Source organism: Loxodonta africana, chromosome 8 (genome assembly GCF_030014295.1).
Source record: "Loxodonta africana isolate mLoxAfr1 chromosome 8, mLoxAfr1.hap2, whole genome shotgun sequence".
Taxonomy (NCBI): domain Eukaryota; kingdom Metazoa; phylum Chordata; class Mammalia; order Proboscidea; family Elephantidae; genus Loxodonta; species Loxodonta africana.
Genome location: NC_087349.1, coordinates 25758607 through 25780292, shown reverse-complemented (window position 1 = coordinate 25780292; position 21686 = coordinate 25758607). Strand labels below are relative to the sequence as shown.

General features: G+C 36.0%; 1 protein-coding gene across 1 annotated transcript in view; it reads right to left on the bottom strand.

Moving 5' to 3' along the window:
- Positions 1-2042: 2042 nt before the first annotated feature.
- The window catches only part of WASL (WASP like actin nucleation promoting factor), a 72282-nt gene continuing 52638 nt past the window's right edge, over positions 2043-21686 (bottom strand). The window contains exons 7-11 of the mRNA XM_003407243.4: positions 21060-21102; positions 19773-19926; positions 10449-10969; positions 6255-6363; positions 2043-4618 (exon numbers count right to left, since the gene is read on the bottom strand). Of these exons, the coding sequence (XP_003407291.1) occupies positions 4557-4618; positions 6255-6363; positions 10449-10969; positions 19773-19926; positions 21060-21102 (889 nt within the window). The 3' untranslated portion in view covers positions 2043-4556. The remainder of the gene's footprint in view (positions 4619-6254; positions 6364-10448; positions 10970-19772; positions 19927-21059; positions 21103-21686) is intronic.

Below are 21686 nucleotides of genomic sequence, written 5' to 3'. Positions count from 1 at the left end.
CCATCAACACCCAGATACGTGAAAAAGGGGGAAATTTATAGCCAAAAATCCTTCAGAAACAAATTAAATCCACAATTTAAGAAAATTGAGGAAAAAAAAAGAATAAAAAGACATTATGGTGCATTAACTCCATCTAACTGACCATCGGCAAGCCCCTCAACCACTGGGAGTATGCGTGCCTTCACCTGTGGAACGGAAGGCTAGGTTCAATGGTCTCCGTGTGTTTTCTGTTCTGCTTTCACTCAGTGGTCTTCACGTGTCTTTCAGTTGTGATATAAGCATTTTAGATTTAAGGTGGGCAGCCTATCTTACTTCACTGTTGTATCTTAATGCCCACCACATACTTAGTTCTTACTAAACGGTTGTTTAAATATGGTGAGGTTGATGCTTTCTAATTAGCTTCCTTCAAACTAGAATTCTAAAAAATTCTCAGAAGTAGACCTTGATGAAAATCCTCCCACATCTAGCAATAACTAATACTTACTAAATTTAGGTCACAATATGACAACCAATTCAAAACAGAAAAGTGTCTTCCGTTTAAACTCCATAATGCAAATTTATACCGTTAAAACTGAATTTCCTCTCAAACAGAAAAAAAAAAACTTTACCAAGGTAAGTATAATAGATTTTTTGTTCTTGTTAAAAGAATCAGGAGTCAGTTCAAATTTACTAGGAATCCCCAACCACTAAGTAGAAAACATACAAATATATGACTAAATTGAAAACTACCTATAAAGCTACTATCTTTGTATCTTACCTAAAATAACTGTGTTCCATTCATATCTTGAGTTTTCAGTCCTGATAGTGGTGCACCTATCCAGTTTAGATGTACACTAGACTTGTTTTAAATAGTCTCAATATATGGTTAGTAAATTAAAAAAAAAAGCTGTGGCAGATGTGTCTGGCCATTTTGTTAAAAGCCAAATTTTTCAATAGGCTCCCTAATGGCAACGGACATACCTTATTATAACATCTGCAAGGCTGTCTTAGCTGCAAAGCATGGTCCCTATCATATTCACAGCAGCTAGTTTACTACACCTTCTATCCCAGTAGCTTCCCTAGAAAGCAGTTTTTAAAAGAAATCTATGAATAAATGACCAAGAGGTTATAAGAGAATGCTGTTTTTGAGGTGAGCTATGAAAATGCCAGTAAAATAAATGTGCAAGGTAAAATTCTCCAACTTTTTCAATAAAGGGTTTTGGATTGTACTATAAATAGACCTTATCTCTACACATGTCCTTTAGGAACTCCACTCCTAAAGGCAAGTCAATCATTTCAGGAATTTCTCCATTGATTAGATAAACGCGATGCGACAGGGAGAATTTTAAGGCACATTTCTCTTTCTTAAAAAAAAAGTGTTAATGTAGTCTTAAATGTTCATATACAACAGAAACAACTTTTTAATATTCTTCAAATGCTTGTTAAATGTGGCTAAAGCTCCAGAAAGCATCTTGTAGCATCCTACACACTGGATTCCATAACTCAGTTTAATCTTCAGGCATCCACTTGTGCCAGAGTCAATGGAATGGAAAATTCTATTTATCAAAAGCTGAGTTTCCTGTTTAAAATGAGCACCATCTTTAATGCTGTTTACTAAAAGCTGTTCAAGTCCTACGTGAATTGCTATATTTGGCTTTTTTGAAATTACTAGTAAACTCTAGTGTCACTCTGATGTAGAGAACGCTAACATTTTTGGTAAGTGAGAGTTCCGAGCCATTGACCTTGCAGTGTGGCGTCCAGGGAGCTGCAGAGCAGCTGTCATGCTCCCAACAGTACAGGGTGTAACATTCTTCCGCTCGCTGTGTTTACTTAACGGCACACTCTAACTCTGAGGGCATGCAGGCTTCTGAAAACTTCAACCATTATTATTCACTGTTGTGTACCCTCTGCTATACCTAGCAGTTTAAAGAATTTTATCTATTTAAATCTCTTGACAATAAACAAAAACACACTACTTCATGCTATTTGGGTCAAATTAATTTTATTATGCTCCATGATGAATTGCCACCAGTGCAACATCCTATTCACTATACATTTCAAAAAAAAAAAAAAAAAAATTCACATACTAAACAAAATTTCAGTTGATAAATGGAAATGAATGATTGAAAGTCTTTATGAATCTCATACATACAATTCGTGGCTATCTGAAATTGTCTATCACGTAGCGTTTAGATAGAAAAAGCCTCATGCTAGCTTGTTAAACGGGAAGGCTATCAGACAATCATTTAGCTGGAATATATATGGGAGGCTTTCAGACGATGCACAGGTACAGTGCTGCCCACAGAGCCAGACGGCGGAGGACTGAAACATGCAACCTTTACATCTCACTTAGTAAAGCAGATTGAGTCGTCATGCCTGGACGGAACGTTACAAGTGCCGTGTTTCAACCAACAGTAATTTAGACTTTGTGTAACAACAACGATGACAAAACCGTTTTTTCTTTAGAAAGGAAGAATAAACTCAATTACCTTTTGGCAAATTATACACCCTTCTTACATGTTTAAAATTGTGTTTCTAACCTAAAGAATTGATGTTCTCCGCTCAGAGCAGTTCCTGATAAATTTTTACCATACCAAAGTTAACTGAAAAACCCTGAATTCCTTGGCTAAAAGTTAAGCAAGATCTTAAACTGGCATTACCTTAAGACATTTCTAGAAAATTTAAAATGTTTTTTATAATGTCAAAAGGAAAATGCTTAATGTTATTTAAAATAATTATACTGTTCTATTTACCATTTTCACAAATTCCTAATTCTATTGGTTAATAGTTGTTCAGCCTCATCCACACCAGACTCACTGAGCTCAAGCCACGATAAAAATAAAAGCAGAAAAAGGTTTCTAGCAGCAGAGGGCACTGTTTTTGCAAGAAATGAACGGCCTGGAATCTTTTCCACGTGCTTAAATTACTCTTGCAAGGAAGGTTAACATTCTCTGAATAACTTAACTATTTTACCGCACCACTTACTGCTTTCAGCAACAAAACCCTTGAAATTATTTCTTATTATAAGTAGATACATGATCCCTAGAGATGACGTGATAACTGGTTAAAATCCAAGCCACATCTTGCAGGTCCAGCCTGTCAAGATCATGCCAACAATGCTAGATTTTGGTCAGTACAATTCTAGACAGCATAATTTTTAGGTGGATATTGTGACTGCAGCAATGAAATACATGTGAACTACATGCTGCATGTGACTCAAAGTGAGAAAAACGTGGCTGTATTTAAATCCAATCATTTTCCACCTAAAATTTAAAGTAGGTAGGTACGGTAGTTAGCGCTATAAATGTAAAACCACCACCTTAGGCAGATTAGTGTATTGTAGTGAGGCAAGGAGACCCTAATTTTAACACACCATTTAGTATGCATAACAAATGTGCAGGTTGTAAAATTTTATTAAAAAAAAAAATCTATCATTCAGTTATGTGTCGCAAGAAATTTGACATTAAGATGACCAATCTTTTAAGAAAAATGTAACCCTTCACCTGACATGTGACAAAAACCTTGAGGAGTTATCAAAATATATATATATATATAACATATTAGGTTTAGCATTATAGGGCATTTATTTGCAATTTTCTAGATTAGACTTTCATGGTTGCTATTTCTGAATATCTCAACCCATGTAAGCTGAAAAATACAAATACTTAATTCCACAACATTTTTTATCATGTTCTGATTTTTATGGTATTTTTAACCAAATATTGGAGTAACCACAATGCATAGCCCTTCAGGTCATATAGACTGAAACTCTGGCCATAATGCCTCAAGCTCCGACAACTTAAATAACTTGGCTGTTTCAGAATAATACCAAAAATGCTTAAAAAATTGGTTTGCCAAAGAGCCTGCAACATTTGGTAAAGCATAAAAATCACCTTAGTCAAGTGCAGGTACGTGAGGGCTCCTTGTGATCCCAGCCTCCCAATGCCACTGCTGTACAATCACAGGCAATATTGCTGTAAGAGGCGTGTGGCTGCTTTTCGCCACTGGCATCTCGGCAGGGATTTTATGTAGAGCGTATTGCTAAAATTTCAGAAACTCATCAGTGTAGTGATGTCTGAAGAACGACGCGATGTATCAGCTTCAACATTCATGTACCATTGTACTCAAAATGAAGGAGCTACATAAACTAAGGTTTGCATCACTTAAAAAAGAATGTAGTGCTATACTAGATTTTAATAAGAAAATTTAGGTACAGAAAAAGTAGGGTATGAAAATAGTGTTTTCCTTCTGGCATTATAACTAAATTACATTAAGGTTTTTGTCAGTCTCATAATATTCAAGCTCCCTTGTTGATGGAATGAAAAGTATTCACAAATAAAGTGAGCATTCTGGTGTAAACTTGCACACAATAACAGGGAGTAGCTTTGTTGAAGATATGACAAACCTTTACAGATTAAATGAGGTATTGCACAGATTAATTACAAAAAAAGCAAAAAAGGCAACAAAAATATACAGCAAATTGGTAGAACATTTACATGATAACTTTACAGAATCCATAGACAGAAAGTAGTGTTTAGTATTTCACCTTAAAAATATATATATATAATATATATTGATCAGTCTTCCCATTCATCATCATCCTCAAAATCTTCTTCGTCATCTTCATCCTCATCCTCATCTAGACAAAAATGATCAAGATGAACAATTAAAACATTATATGTAAATAAAATAACATTACATAATTCTTGGGTGGTTTCTCCCATTAGTTAACTCCTGAATTACACATCATTTGACTCCAGAAAGGATCTAGTTACTAAGATAGTTTAAAATGAATCTAATGAAATAAATCCAGAGTGTGACAGTGAATTGAATTTTAGAATACGAGCAGGGGCGGATTATCTCATCAGCAAGGTAAGCACGAGCTTACTTGTGCTTGCTTACTAATCTGTAGTGAACAATTTCACACGGGTTTCACACCACATTGTGAAATTGTTCACTACAGATTAGTGGCTACCTGGCTTACTGGGTCATCCATCCCTGTTAAGGACTGTACATTTGAAAAGAGGCTTCGATTCAATAGGAAGGTGCTGAAGGGTTAGGAGAGAGACAGATGACAGCCATACCTAGAAGCAGTATCTCTGATGTGGTGAAAAAATGTGAAATTGTTCACTACAGATTAGTAAGTAAGCCTGTGATTACCTTGCTTACTGGATACTCTGTTCCTGAACAGGAGTCAGATGACTTGGGTTCTAGTTCCTTAGTGTCTATGTAACAAGTTGCAATCTGTATACTTCTTAACGTGTAAATTCATGTCTGGGTTGGTCTTTCTGAGTTTTAGCCTTGCGTACTGCAAATCCAAATGCTTTCCTGTACTCTTCACACACAAATTCTCAAACTCAAAACTAGATTCTAAATTTTTATTTCCTTTCCCAGCAGGCTCTTCCCCCTCCATCCTGCTTTTCCCGATTTCAATTAATGGCATTTCTATCCTCACAGGTGATTAGGACAAAAACCTAGAAATTATTCCATCATCCTCTTTTCCATCATCCTTCACACCCAATCCACCATGTCGGCTGCTTTTGGCACTTCCACTGCTACACGGCACACCACCATCGCATCTTGCTTGGATCATTGCTAATCTATACTCCATTTGCCTCAGAGCCTCAGGCCCAATGGAGTGACATTATGTAGGCGCTAAGTTTTAGCGATAGCATGTTGCTGCCCTTCTAAGAGTCCTCCAGGGGCTGAGTACCGCTATTTCAGTGCAATCAGACGTGTTACTTCACTCTACAAGATGCTACGTGATTTGCCCAGTTGCTGCTTGCCCTTTCACCTTGTCTCATAACGCCCCTCCTTCAATTCACTGTTTCTAGTAACATGACTTTCTTTCTGTCCCTCAAACATGCCAAACTTATTCTCACTTTAGAGCTTTTGTAGCAGCTATTCCTTCTGGCTGGCTGACTCATTCTCATCATTTAGGCTGCATTCAAAATTCACCTCCTCAGAGAGGCATTTCTTGGCCATCCTATGTAAAATTTAACCCTTCTTCCTATCAGTAATTCTCCTAATTTTTAAAAAGCTTTCCTTGTAACACTCACCAGTATCTGAAATTTACGGTTAGAGCTAAGGTGTTCTGGCATCCGTTAAGCTTCAGATAGACTAGTCATAGAGGCAATAACTTCCTTAAATAGGCCCCAGAGCCCATATCAGTAAGTTACTCAATCAGCAGAGAAAAAGCTAGCAAAGACTGAGTTGTAAAATAAAAAAATAGTGTCATATATTCAAATTTATTACATATACACATGCAGATATACCTGAAGAATGAATGGCTTTGCTCCTTTTCTGCATCACTTCCATTAACGCACCCACAATTCCTGAAGTGGGGGCAGGTGTAGGTGGTGTAGACTCCTGGCCATCAGATACCTTGGAAAAGCAAGCGAGCAACATTCAGTGAAGAATCCTTAACAAAGAATCTCTGGCTCTGGAAATCTTACTTTCTTAGCATCACTTCTTAGTTTCAAAGAAAAGAAAGTAGGCAAGCCCAGGACAAAATTAATCAAATTAAGAAGAAACATACTACCACCTTAAAAGAATATTAAAGAAATGTCTCCTCTTCTCCTTAATGTATAAGCCATCAATACATTTCCAAAATTTTGGTTATATTTGCATATCACGCTTTCGAATAATACCTGATTTGTATCTGAGGTACTTCTGTTCATTCCAGTATACAAAGTCTTAGATGAATAAACTAGCATCAAGAAACATCATTTTCACACCTAGGGATAATATTTAAATTCTTAGAGTTGTCAGGCAGGAAAGGAAGCACACTTAACTGAAAAGATTTCTAGAAAAATTTGGCTTCACTAATAAACCTTTATATAGTCATACCTCATATGGTATAGTGAAACCTGTGAAAGCCAGAACCCGTGTAAGGCGGAAACCTGTCAGAGAAGGAAAACGCAAATATTTTCCACTAAGACAATTATTACGAAAGTAAGGCTGCACCCTGTCAAAGGTGGAAACTTGCGAGACCTGGAAAAACAAGGCAGTCTCATTGAGTTCCGGGTCTCACAGGTTTCACTGTATAAAGATATGATTAATACATGTGTATTATACTTCAAAATGAGTATTTCATAGCATATCACTTCCCTTTAAGGAAATTAGTTGGGAAGCTTTCAAAATGTACCTGTGTCACAAGGCAACTAACTACCTTTTTAGTAAAGCACTTCTGTCTCCCACAAAGTACATTTAGGGGAAAAAAATCAGTATCAAACGTTCTCATCAAAATTTAACTTATCAGAATGATAGTCTACACATAATTATCTTTATTCCAACACTCACATTAAAAAAGAGAACTAGATGGCCACTGACCATTCTGACTGGGGACACAATAGCTGGTCCCATATAGAATGGGAGAAAAATATGAAGCAGAAATAATTCTTATAAAATTTTTTTTTTTTCTAAAGCCAAACAACCTAGAATAGTAGAGAGCAGAGGACTCCCTGAGACACTCTTTAAACCTAGAACAGAGCCTATCCCCTGAGGGTCACCTTTTAGCCAAACAGCAGGGTGGCACACAAAATAAAGGATATTACCCATAAGATCAGTGCCTGACTTAAAGACCATCAGTATCAGATCAAATGGTCAACAATTCCTCAAAAGCAAAGATGAGAAGATAAGGGGGCAGGGAAACTAGAGTACTGGAAAGGGAACACAGAACAAAAAGACTGTTGACACTGTGATAAATACAACTAATGTCACTTAACAATTTGTGTAGGAACTGTCAAATGGGAACCTAACTCGTTGTGCAAACTTTCACTAAAAACTAAATTATTATTTCAAAAAGAGAGAGAGAGAAAATACTGGAAGTCTGTAGGGGACTGGAAAAAAAAAACCATAATTTGGAAAGTATTGCTCTAAATGCACTTTGACTAGAATCAGTAGCACTTTGTCTTTGGACTTATATTATCCATATAAAAGGTATATTATTGGTATAATTAAAGATGCACTAGAACAGCTGTATTAAATAACTATACAAGGTTTTTAAATATTTATTTTAATTAATTATTTAATATAAAAATTCCAAATTATCTCCCAAAGAAAAATTATTTCATTAGGACAAACTTTTCCTTTTGGTATTTACACATCTATTCCTAGTACTTGGTTTGGTCAAGAAACTTTTTTCTTTTAAAAACATTCAGAGTAACTCCCATAAGACAGAGATTCATTCATTAGTACTCAGGTTTTTGTGGGTTGTGTATGAGTCCGAATCAACTTGATGGCACACGACGAGAGATTAACTATTACTGGTGTAGAAGTGCCCCCAAATGAAAAAGACAACAGAACTAGTTTCAGAGTTTTAAATTTCAGCATGAGGTGGCTTTCAAAGAAATATGACAGCAGCAACGGGAAACACTTAGGCACCATTCAAACAACCTGAGATTATAAAGGAGCGGTACAATACTGCTATTGAAGACATTTTGAAAGCTCTTACTTCCTTGAACACAATGCTATTTGAGGCACTATTAACATGGAATTCAAAATATATGTGAGTGAACGGGTACATATCTCTTGCTAGCTCTTTAAAGTAATTCAGTGGGTTTATGTCAGACGTATTCATCACAGAAAAAACTGATGATTTATACTGATAATCCAAAGAAACATGGCCAGAGAAATTCAACCACAGAATGGTTAGTTATTAAAAAATGAAGTAAATGTGTGGGCTTAGATCAAATGTATAATATGCCAATAATTCACTGATTATACCCTCTACGATAACACTCTAAATACAATAAAAAAGGGAGTGATTATTCAGGATAAAAATGGCTTACTAGGCTACACTCAGTATGGACATTTTTCCCTCTAAAGGGAATGCAGAGATCAAGTTGCAGGTGTTTTTGATTGTTTGTTTGCTTTCATCTGTGGGTAGAGCTGGGCTGGAAAAAGTGATGGGAAGGGGAAAACATGAAATTTAACTCACCATTTTTTTTAAATTGAGAAAAGAGGACACAACTTTATTAAAAATAAAACACCTCTTATCATAGCTGAATGAGAGAAAGAAACAAAAGCTGGTTGTGGGGGACAGAGGAACGAGAACAGGATGACAAAAAGGTAGTTTAGGCATGGGAAAGAGGAGGAAAGAAAGGGACATAGGGAGAAGCATAGATTCTAACATAAAAGTTAACTGAAAATAAATAGCACTATAAAAGCCTGCTGTTCACCTGGGCTGACATTTAATTTAATTTTGCCCGTAACCACTGTTCATAGCTCTTCAACCGATCCTAAGAAACCCTGGGTCGAAATTAAACGGAGGGAGCAGGCAGAGATGACTGTGTACAGGCTGGTCTAAGCGTCATTCTGAATCAGGGCTTCATTTTCTAACAAGTTCCCAGGAAGTTATACATAACAGTCATCTGGGGATCTTGTTAAAATGTAGATTCTGATTCAGTATTATCAGGTGGAAATGCAAATTCTCAGCAAGAAACTCATTAGAAATGTAAGTTCTCAGCAGGGGTTCAAACCTGAAGGAACCCAATTTGAAGCCCTGTTCTGAATACACACCAAGAAAAGATCTAGCTTTGGATTAAAAAGCAGAAGTTTCTTAAATCTGTCATGCTGATGTTTAAATATTTTCATTATATTAGCTGTGTCTTCTACCCATCACTCTTCCCAGAGCCAAAGCTTTTGACAGAGAAACCAAAAAAACCAAACCCGCTGCCGTCGAGTCAAAAAGACTCACAGTGATCCTACAGGACAGAGCAGAGCTGCCCCATAGGGTTTCCAATGAATGCCTGGTGGATTCGAACTGCCCACCTCTTGGTTAGCAGCCCTGGCTCTTAACCACTACGCCACCAGGGTTTCCTTGACATAGAAAAGGTTACTATACTTCCCTATACAGTATTGCAAAATAATTTTCAATTATAGTTTCCTTCTTTCATCTCCACTCACTTCAGAGAAAAATCTACCATCCATCACCTCTCTGAAGCCCTGTAGAACAAGTGTTCTGCTTGGAACTCAGACACTACATCTAAAGGAAGCATGTGAATGTAGGCTTTCGGACAGGGTCGCCCCATGGGCTGAATCCATACTGCCCTCTGCTTTTTTATGACCTGAAAGCTAAGAATGGTTTTTATATTTTTAGGTAGCTGGAGAAAAAAAAAATTTGTGACATGTGAAAATTATATGGGTATTTACATTTCAGTGTCCATAAATAAAGTTTTATTACAACACAATCATGCCCATTCATTTATATACCGTCTATGGCTAGGGTCGCTATGAGTCGGAATCGACTTGACGGCACTGGGTTACTGGGATGGCTACTTTCAAAGTATAAATGATACAGAAGTATGGCTTACACAGATACAGTCATTTATCAAAATAGAACTTAAATAAAAATAAATGGCAAGAGAAAAGGGAAAAAAAAAAAAAAAACTTTCCAAAGATTTCACGTAAATTATTTTAGAACTCCGTTACGCAGATGATCTAAATGTAAAAAAGAGATTACTTACAGATTTCAGTTGGATACCCTGTCGTATCTGGTCTAAAAGCGCATCCCTTCCAGAGCAGGATGTTGGCCGACTGTTCTGTTCTACTTTCTTTAGTTGAGCACCCTCTCTAATTTGATCTAAAAGAGCTGCTTTGTTTCCTGCAGGAGGTGGAACTTGATGGTCGCCGTCAGAAGGGAGGCCAGGGGGAGGCGGTGGCCCGGGTGGAGGAGGAGGTGGAGGCGGTGGGGGTGGTGCCACTGATCCTGCCACTGACAGAGGTGGAGGTGGTGGTGGTGGCCCTGAAGGTGCTGAGGAGGGAAGGGCTGGAGGTGGAGGCGGGTACATCCTATTTGGTGGTGGTGGAGGGACTCCCACACCTGGCCTGGAAGGAGGTGGTGGTGGAGGTGCAGCGGTGGGAGCTCTCGAAGGCGGAGGAGGAGGAGCGCCTCGTCCCCTGGCGGGAGGAGGAGGAGGGCCTGAGCTATGTGGAGGGGGAGGAGGAGGTGGCGGCCCTCCCCTCGAGGGTGGTGGAGGTGGTGGTGCTGAAATAAAAAAAGAAAAAAAGAAGGCATGCTTTTCCCCTTTACAAACAACATACTGAAAAAGCAATTCACTTTACCATGCACAAGAACAAAATAGTACAAGAAAAAAGGCCTCTTCGTATTATATTTTAGAGAAATATCTACACACAGATCTTATTTTATGATTCCATTTGGAAATACTCAGCTTAAAAATCATCTTTCTGTTGTTTCTTAAAAAATATCAGCTAAAACAGTTGAATTTAGTTTTTAGGAATTAGCACAATCTATATAGAAGTAGTAAAGGGAAAATTAACACTTTTCTTCTTTATATAGTTAAAAAATATAACAACGAAATCAAACATTTTGATCAATAAGTATAATTTCACGTTTTAATAAAATATCAGTAGATACCTTCTTTAAAGAATTCAGCATGTTTCTTTATAAAATAAATTCACTTTCAGAATTAAATCACTAATATAGCATAACCCGTTAGGATTTATTCACATTAGTATGAGCTAAAACACAAGTATAGTGCTCTTTCTTTTAAAATATAACCTTTGTTTACATTTGTACTTTTACTTTATACAGTGACAGCTCTGAGAGCTGGAACTCGACAAGACTGCCTTGTTTTTCGAGGTCACGCAGGTTTCCCACCTTTGCTCTCAATTAGTGGAAAATACTTGTGTTTTCCTTTTCTGACAGGTTTCTGCCTTACACAGGTTCTGGCTTTTGCAGGTTTTACTATAATATGTCCCGGCACAGTGGTTAAAGAGCTACTACAGCTGCTAACCACCAAAAGTTAGGCACTCTGAATCTACTAGTTGCTCCCTGGAAATCCTACGGAGCAGTTCCTACTGTCCTATGGGGCTGCTGTGAGTCAAAACTGACTCGATGGCAACAGGTTTAGTTTTTTTTTTTTTAATATTTCTAAAAGATAGTCAGCAATTTTAGTAGTGGCCAACAGGGAGGACTGGCTGCTCAGGTGAAATATTCAATCACTTATCAATGAGACATGAAATGATCATTAATGTAATAACTGAGGATTCTAAATGTTGAAAAATTAAACTAAACTTACTAATAACATATTACCATTATTCTGCTTTTAATAACATTTACATTCTTATTCTACCTATATTAAGTGAAAACAGAAAATATAATACATAAGAAATTTAAAGTACGGCAAGTGTAGACATTAGATTGGAGAACAGGACTAAAATCTTGAAGTATAAATTTTTATTTTTATTATATTTCTGGAGGCATGATTTTACCAACAGTATACACCACTTGTCTATCAGTTTGTTGTACTGTAGTAGCTTATGTGTCGCTGTGATGCTGGAAGTATGCCAGCGGTATTTCAAATACCAGTAGGGTCACCCTTGATGGACAGGTTTCAATGGAGTTTCCGGACTAAGACAGACTGCGAAGAGGGACCCAGTGATCTACTTCTGATAAAAATTAGCCAGTGAAAATCTTATGAGCAGCAGCGGAATACTGGCTGATATGTTGCCAGAAGATGAGCACTTCAGGTTGGGTGAAACTCAAAATATGACTGAGGAGGAGCTGCCTCCTAAAAATAGAGTAGACTTTAATGACATGAGCACTTCAGGGTGGGCAGAACTCAAGATATGACTGAGCAGGAGCTGCCTCCTAAAAGTAGAGTTGACTTTAATGACATGGATGGAGTAAAGCTTTCAAGGCCTTCATGTGCTGATGTGGTGTGAATTAAAATGTGAAGCAACAACTGCAAACATCCACTAGCAATCGGAACTTGGAGTGCACAAAGTATGAATCTAGAAAAATTGGACGCTGTCAAAAATGATATGGAACATTTGAATATCAACATCCTAAGCATTAGTGAGCTGAAATGGACTGGTATTGGCTGTTTTAAATCAGATAATCATATGTTCTACTATGCCGGGAATGACAAAACTGATGAAGCGGTACGGCATCACATTCATTGTCAAAAAGAACATTTCAAGATCTATCCCGAAGTACAACACTGCCAGTGATAATATCCACACACCTACCAGGAAGATCAGTTAACATGACTATTAAGCAAGTATACGCACCAACCACTAATGCCAAAGGCGAAGAAACTGAAGATTTTTTACCAACTTTTGTAGTCTGAAATTGATCAGACACACAATCAAGATACATTGACAAGTACTGGTGACTAGAATGCAAGACTTCGAAGCAAAAAAGAAGAATTGGTAGTTAGGAAATACGGCCTTGGTGACAGAAGTGACGCAGGAGATCGAATGGTACAATTTTGTTACACCAACCGCTTCTTCATTGCAAATAACTTTTAGGGCACTGGGTTTTTTGTTTTTTTTTTTATCAACAACATAAATGGTGACTATACACGTGGACCTGCTGGATGGAATCCATAGGAATCAAATCAACTGTATCTGTGGAAAGAGCTGATGGAGAGGTTTAATACCATCAGTCAGAATAGGGACGGGGCAGGCTGTGAAAGAGACCATCTATTGCTCATACGTAAGCTGAAGCAAATTAAAACAAGTCTATGAGAGGTAAAGTATAGCCTTTAGAATATTCCACCTGAATTTAGAGACCATCTCAAAAACAGATTTGATGCACCAAACACTAATGACTAAAGAACAGATGAATTGTGAGGTAACAACAAGGAAATCATACATGAAGAAAGTAAAGGGTCATTAAAAAGACAGGAAAAGAAAGAAGAGACCAAAATGGATGTTAGAAGAGACTCTGAAATTTGCTCTTGAATGTAGAGTAGCTAAAGCAAATGGAAGGAATAATGAAGTAAAGGAGCTGAAAGGAAGATTTCAAAGGGTCGCTTGAGAAGACAAAGTAGTATTATAATGAAATGTGCAAAGACCTGGGGATAGAAGACCAAAAAGGAACAACATGCTCAGCATTTCTCAAGCTGAAAGAACTGAAGAAAAAATTCAAGCCTCAAGTTGCAATACTGAAGGATTCTACAGGGAAAATATTAAATGACACAGGATGCATCAGAAGAAGTTGGAAGGAATACAGAGTCACTGTACCAAAAAGAATTTGTCCATATTCAACCACTGCAGGGGGTGCCATATGATTAAGAACAGATGATACTGAAGGAAGAAGTCCAAGCTGCACTGAAGGCACTGGCAAAAACAAGGCTCTCGGAATTGACAGAATACCAATTGAGACGTTTCAACAAATGGTTGCAGTGCTGGAAGTGCTCACTCGTCTATGCCAAGAAATTTGGAAGACAGCTACCTAGCCAACAGACTGGAAATGGTCGATGTTTGTGCCCATTCCAAAGAAAGACAATCCAAAGGAATGAAGAAATTATCAAACAATACCATCAATATCACACGCAACTAAAATCTTCCTGAAGATCATTGAAAAATGGCTGCAGCAGTACATTCAAAGGGAACTGCCAGAAATTCAAGCCAGGTTCAGAAGAGGATATTGACCGAGGGATATCAATGCTGATGTCAGATAGACCCTGGCTGAAAGCAGAGATATGAGAAAGATGTTTTATTGACTATGCAAAGGTATTTGACTGTGTGGATCGTAACAAATTATGGGTATGCTCATCCAGAACCTGTACATAGACTAAAAAGCAGTCATTTGAGCAGAACAAGAGGACATTGCATGGTTTAAATTCAGGAAAGGTGTGTATCAGACTTGTATCCTTTCACTGTATTTATTCAATTTGCATGTTGATAATTCAAGAAACTGGACCGTATGAAGAAGAACACAGCATCAGGACTGGAGGAAGACTCCTTAACAACTTGTGATATGCATATGACACAACCTTGCTTGCTGAAAGCAAAGAGGTCTTGAAGCACTTACTGATGAAGATCAAAGGCTACAGCCTTCGGTATGGATTTCACCGCAACATAAAGAAAACAAAAATCCTCACAACTGGACCAAAAACCAACATCATCATAAATGGAGAAAAGACTGAAGTTGTCAAGGATTTCATTATACTTGGATCAACAATCAACACCCATGGAAGCAGAAGTTAAGAAATCAAACAACGCATTGCATTGGAGAAATCTGCTATTACCTCTTTGAAGTGTTAAAATGCAAAGATGTCACTTTGAGGACTACGGTATGACTGACCCAAGACATGTATTTTCAATTGCCTCATATGCATTCGAGAGCTGGACAATGAATAAGAAGAGTGAAGAACTGATGCCTTTGAATTATGGTGTTGGAGAAGAATACTAAACATACCATGGAGTGCCAGAAGAACGAAAAAATCTGTCTTGGAAAGTACAGCCAGAATGCTCCTTAGAAGCAAGGATGGCGAGACTTTATCTCACATACTATGGACATGTTAACCAGAGGGACCAGTCTTTGGAGAAGGACATTATGCTTGGTAAAACAGAGGGTCATAAAAAAGAGGAAGACCCTTAATGAGATGGACTGATGCAGTGGCCGCAACAATGGGCTCAAACATAGCAACAACTGTGAGGATGACGCAGGACTGGGAAGTATTGCTTCTGTTATATAAAAGGTTGCTATGAGTCAGAACCAACTTGACAGCACCTAACAACAACAACATACACAAATTCACGTAATAATAAACATCTTCATTATTTCTCCATGCATTTTAAGACTGAATAGAAAAATTAACTATTTTTAAAAGTAGAGAACTTCTAGAATCCATAATAGCTATTTGTTTTTGATACAAAGTCTAATATATTAATGAATATTCCCAGCTACCCTGTATATTTATAAGTATCCACCATAAATAACAACTGGTAGAGATACTCAAAAATGCAGTAACACAAAGGTTAAAAAAAAACCACAAAAACAAAACAAAAAACCCTAATTTCAAAGGGAGTAACGCTGTATCTTCCAATTCCATTTGGAATCATCTAGAGGAATCATGCTATAAACATCTGCCATTTGGTATAATCATAAACATCGGATGAAACATGCAGAAAGGCCACCATCATATGAGGTTTATTTCTGGAATACAAAAAATAATATACAGCTCAAAAGAAAGGGAGTTTATTCTAATTAGACATAGGGCATCACAGTGCAAAGGTCCTATGCCTTTATACTCAAGGTGTATTGGGGATCTGAGAGTTGCAGCTAAGGGTCTTTCCATTTTCTCACTGGATCCAGAGCAGGGATGTGTAAAACCTGCTAAAAGCAACAAGCTCTTTTTCTGACATAAACTTCACAACGAAAGAGAGAAAAGTAGATATGGCATATATGTATTATGTATATTCCCTTAACAAGACACTGAATTAAGCCCTTTATGCCAGATAACAAAGGTTTCATTTTAATCAGTTTTACGTTTATATCTCAAATAAGAATATTTGTCTAGATTTACATTTTTATGATTTGTTTATTGTTCAACAGGAAAAGGCCCAGCCTATTTTATCACAAAAAGTACTGCCGTATTTTTACAGAAATAACATGAGCGTCTTACATTTTTTTGCCAACCACGCAACTCCCTCCCCCGCACTATTTTCTTCAGTGTGCTATGCCTTGTGTGGGCTCGTTATTTATGTGGGCTCGTTATTTATGTGGGCACGTTATTTGCAAAAAATACGGTAGTCATTTCTCATGAAGTCACCAAGGATTTCTGATTCACAATCTTTTGTATATAAAAACATATCCTTAGTATAAGAGAATTAAATTTCAATTTGCAGTAAGTGCATTTAGTGGAATAATTTAGGGCCCAGCTAATGCCCATTCAAATTCTAAACCACTGTTCAGAGAAAGGAAGAGCCTTATCAGCTGTATCCAGTTTGAGAACAGCACATGGTCTGCATTTCTATTACTTTGAAAAGTGACTAGGAACTTTTCCATATTTTCTTGAAGAAAACATCTATCACCAACTTTAATTTTTATAGTCTATATTATGTCTACATAAGAAGGAAAGTATCCAAAAGGCATACCATATCATAATGTAACAGAGAATTATGACAGAAGAATTCCTAAGAAGTACAACAGGAAAGAACAGATGGCACGAAGTTAGGCTTACATGCACAAAAACTTTTGCTAGGCAGACACCACACACTACTAAGAGAAAGTCTGACAGCCTACAGATTTTCAAAGCTCTAAGAATCACCACACATATCAGGATCAGAATAACAACAGTATTTCTTAGATTTTTAAAAAGGAAACAGTAAAAAGGATGAAACAAAAAATTACAACAAATAAAAACTGCTCTTAGTATCAAAGTTTAGTTAAAAAGGAAGACTGAAGATTACAGAAAAAACCTTGTCTTGACAGCACTCAAAAAATGTTGACATATTTAAAAATAATTATTTCTGATCAATATTAATATTAAAAGTAATTGGTAGATACTGTCTAGATATTTATGGGAATTCTAAAGCAGAGACTATGAGATAATATAACTTATAGTTAAAAAAAATTTTTTTTTTAATAGTTAAAGGAAATGTAGTACTATAGAACTGAGGGAACACAGAATTACTCTCATGTACTCTAGAGATGAAGCAAATAGAAAAATGTTATTTAACACAAATTTAAATTTATGGGAATGCTGACAATTCCCTGAGTAGACATTTGTAGAACGCTGTTTATTTCTGGCTAGGCCCTCCTACATGCCCCAAATTAATGTAAAAATGTAAATCTATTTTACACAGGTTGCTGAAATAATGTTAACTGTGAAAAGCTATCGCTAAAAATAAGTAAATATTTATAAAGACAATGGTGATGTGGGTAAGAGGCGTTTTTTAAAAATCCACAATATTCTGATAAAATTATCTAAATACAGATGAAGTATAAGCTCTGGCTAATATAAAGATTTTTTTTTTTTTTTTTTTTACTTTAGTATCTATATGACCAAAATATTAGTTTGAGTAGAGGGCAAAAAGCGTCACTGGAAGTTAGATTTGGAGTCAGGATACACTAATGCTAACTCCTTTGAAAACCAACACATCGCAGCATGCGTAATTTAGAGCATCACATCAAATGGCATCCCACATACATACCACTCCATTGTGGTGGACCTACAAACAGACTGTTATGAGTTAAGAAACTTCAAACGCTTTCACAGATACAGAAAAAAATCTGTTGGAAATCATAAGTCTACTTACTACTTTTTATAAATCTGATTACACAATTTTGCAATATCAATTGAGAGATTTGATTCAGTAGATTTTACAAAGCACATTTTTAAAACAACTTCACAAATTTCACCCGAATTTATTCTTTTCATACTTCTGAATATCAATGTATATACTCAGCTTAGAAAACAATTTCTTTACTAAATCGTTAATTTGCCTTTTCACTCTTTGTTAAATCACTCTTTGGTGTCTAAAAGGTTACACACTGGCAGTTAGGTTCTTAAAAATAATAAGGATTTGATTTTGTTCTCAAAACATGTCTTTTTAATGCCTGTGTCTTTTTTTTTGTTTGAGGTAATTCAAATGAAGAAAGGTCTGGCCTAATTTGATGTTTTAAAAAGAGCCAGAATAAAAAAACAGTAATATCACAGTTTAAATAACAAACCTAATCGAGTTAATAAATCAACTCTCAATTACATTCAGGTGAGAGAAAAGCAGTCCGACTGGTCCAATAATGCCAAGAGAAATTTATAAATTCATAAATCCGGACTACTCAGAGAGATCGAGACCCCGAGCTTTGTTGGGCAATGCAAGGTGGGTGGTGGCAGTAGAGGAAAGTGTCAAGGAACAGACTAGAGTCTTCAAGACCTTCCTTCTACAGACTGCACACTCACGGTAACTGCTGGTGACTCTGGGAGTGTTTAAAAACAACAATGGCGTTGTGGCCAAGATTTTTTTTTCTTAAATCCACAGAATTTAGAAATGCAAATTTTTCATATAAGATAAATAATCATAATGCTAATTTCTGTGGGAACTAGCAGTATGTTTCCATTATAGCAATTCTGACCTTATATTTCTTTACATATCTGTTTGCACATGACGTTGTAAGGTTTTTGAAGGAAGAACCAAAACCATCTCTTTTCATCTAAATATACTGAGTAGAGACCAGTGCTGGTGCTGGTATAATAATGTTTATTAAATATATGAATGAATCAATCAATCAACTAAATAAACCTAAGAAGTGAAAAAGAGGTAAGCCAAACGCTGAATTTAAAATGGCAGCTGAATTCTGTAGATGAGCACTTTGATCAGCTGGGGTTTCTGCCCTGCTATACTCTTTATTGTAAGCAAAAACTAGGAAGAAAGAAAAGCAACCCCAAATGGATAAGGTGGCAGAGAGATGACAGTCTCATTAGAAAATTTAGAGTTACTGTATCTGCATTTTGTTGTCATAATGAAGACATAACTAAAAGGCTTTAAATATCAGACCTTAAAAGGTTGCAAAGTTGTCGTGTTCTCAGGAACTGAAAAGCAAATTTTATACTTTCCCCCAGAAAAAACTTTCGTATTTCAAAATTAACAGAAAAATTTACATTATTTATATTCTGAAAATATTTACAATATTGATTAAAAACTTCGACGTCTTCCGCCCTCAGTGCATCCTTACAATATTGATTAGGGTGATTATATTTAAATGACTACTTCTGAATTGTAAAGAAAACAACTTTAAGGTGTTTTCTAGATAAAATATTTAGGCAACTATCATTTTTTATTTTAAAACAGAAGATTTTATACAGATTTTCATCAAGTTAATATAAAACTTTTTAATAATAAACAAAACCTTGTCAAGCTTTTTAGTTACACAAAAATAATACAAGACCTGGCACGTGGGGCCAAACTAGCCATCCATAAATTCAACACTGCCCAGGGAAGGTTTTGTATGAATATGTGTAGCTGATGATAACCACAACAGATTTAAAAGAAAAAATGGATCAGAATGCATAAACAGAACTAAAAGTTACCTTGCCTTCGTAGTTCATTTTTAACAGCTTCAACACCTCCTGTTTTTTCAATGAAGTCATATATAACTTTTGATGTTTCTCTGTCTTTAAGTTGTGCCTCTGAGATTCCACACATATCAAAAAGATTCTTTAATTCTGGATCCAAATTATTCAGCTATAACAGATAAAATAACTGCTAACTATAATATCTATGACAATTTTTAAAACATGAGGATGATAAAATGTAATTCTCATTTATGAAGTTAAGCCCTTTATGAAATTATTTTAAGTTTATAAACTTTTAATATAGTCACATTCCTTATATGCTAATTAAATTTTCTTACATAAAGAACAAATAAGCAGAGTAGACTTGATATTTTATCCCATTTCTCTTATATTCTTTGCCTTCAAAAAAAGGCATCTCATTTAGACTTTCACTAACTTATTCAAGAGTCAAGCATTTCCAGTGCTCACCTGTTCTACCTTGTCCTAAGCAAGGTTTGGGTACAAACATAACACAAACATAGTTCACACACACACACACACACACACACACACACACACACACACACACACGATTAATCAATTTGAGAATAAAGACTGCCTGTAATCCCAAGTACTTTGTATATTCCCAACACAAAGGGACACTCAACAGATGTCTGCAGATTTAAAATTATAACAGAAGTTACGAAAAGGATTTATGACACCAATCACAAATACTATTTCTCTTCAAAATAATTTATCCAAGCCTGAATTATCTGTCAAATGCCAAATACATACAACTTAGGTAACCAAAAAGTAAAATGTTTAAAAAAAAAAGAAAAAATATTTTTGACAAGTTTCACCTACCTTGCTCACAGTGCTGTAAGTTAATGAATTACAAAATTGTCAAAAAGAACAAGAGAATAAAAAGATCTAGGTAACTCAACAACTGGATAATCAGAATACTATGACAGCACCTTCCAGTCATTTGGTATGTATTTCTCTAAAGTTATTATCATTTAGCAAAAATACTCTTCTTCTCTTGGCTTTCAAAACAAATTTTATTTAAACAATAATATAAAGCCAAAGATTATAAAAACTTTGCCTTTAGAAACTTAGCCATGAACGATAGAAGAATACTAGGGTTTCAAACCTCAGTAGCATACATACATAACACAAAATCCAACACCTTCAAGACATAAACACAAGCATATTTAAATAAACACTAGAACTGACAAAAATGAATAATAACAAAAATCTAAAGATAGGCTATAATATTCCCACATATTTAGACATGTAATATTTATGGCTTGAAAAGATACTTACATCAAAGCCAGTATTGGGATCCCAACCAACATGTCCAATGTGCCTGAAGGAGTAGGGAAAAACAAAGCAGAACACAACCAAATGCATAAACGGCATTAGAAACATAATAGATATGAAATCCAATCCATCCTTTGAATTTTTAGCCTGAATTTGTAAGTTCCCATAGATATAATTCATGTTCAGAGAAAAAACTATGGACAAGGAGTCAGGAATCCAAGATCCTAGACCTGGCTCTGCTATTAATTGAGTCTTAATATTTTTGCACAATCTCTGTAAGCACCCATTTCCTTATCTGTCATTCTAACATAAGAATACATGCATTACATACATGAGAGAAGTTTTATAATGATTAAAATAAGTATAAGAAAATGCTTGAAAAATATAGAAACACCAAAGGTTTGTTGCATCTAGGCAATCTCCAAAAACTATTCATAGAAAAAAACAAGATGTGATTTTTATGTATAAAAATTAGTTGAAGAAATAACTTTTTCTTTTCTGATGAGTGGAAAATTAAATAAACGAAGATACACAGAATGTCTATTGAGCAACTGCTTTAAAAAAAATCCTACCAAAACCTCCAGCTCAAAAAGTATGCAAGTTATGAATGGAAGACTCCTCCCCAAATAA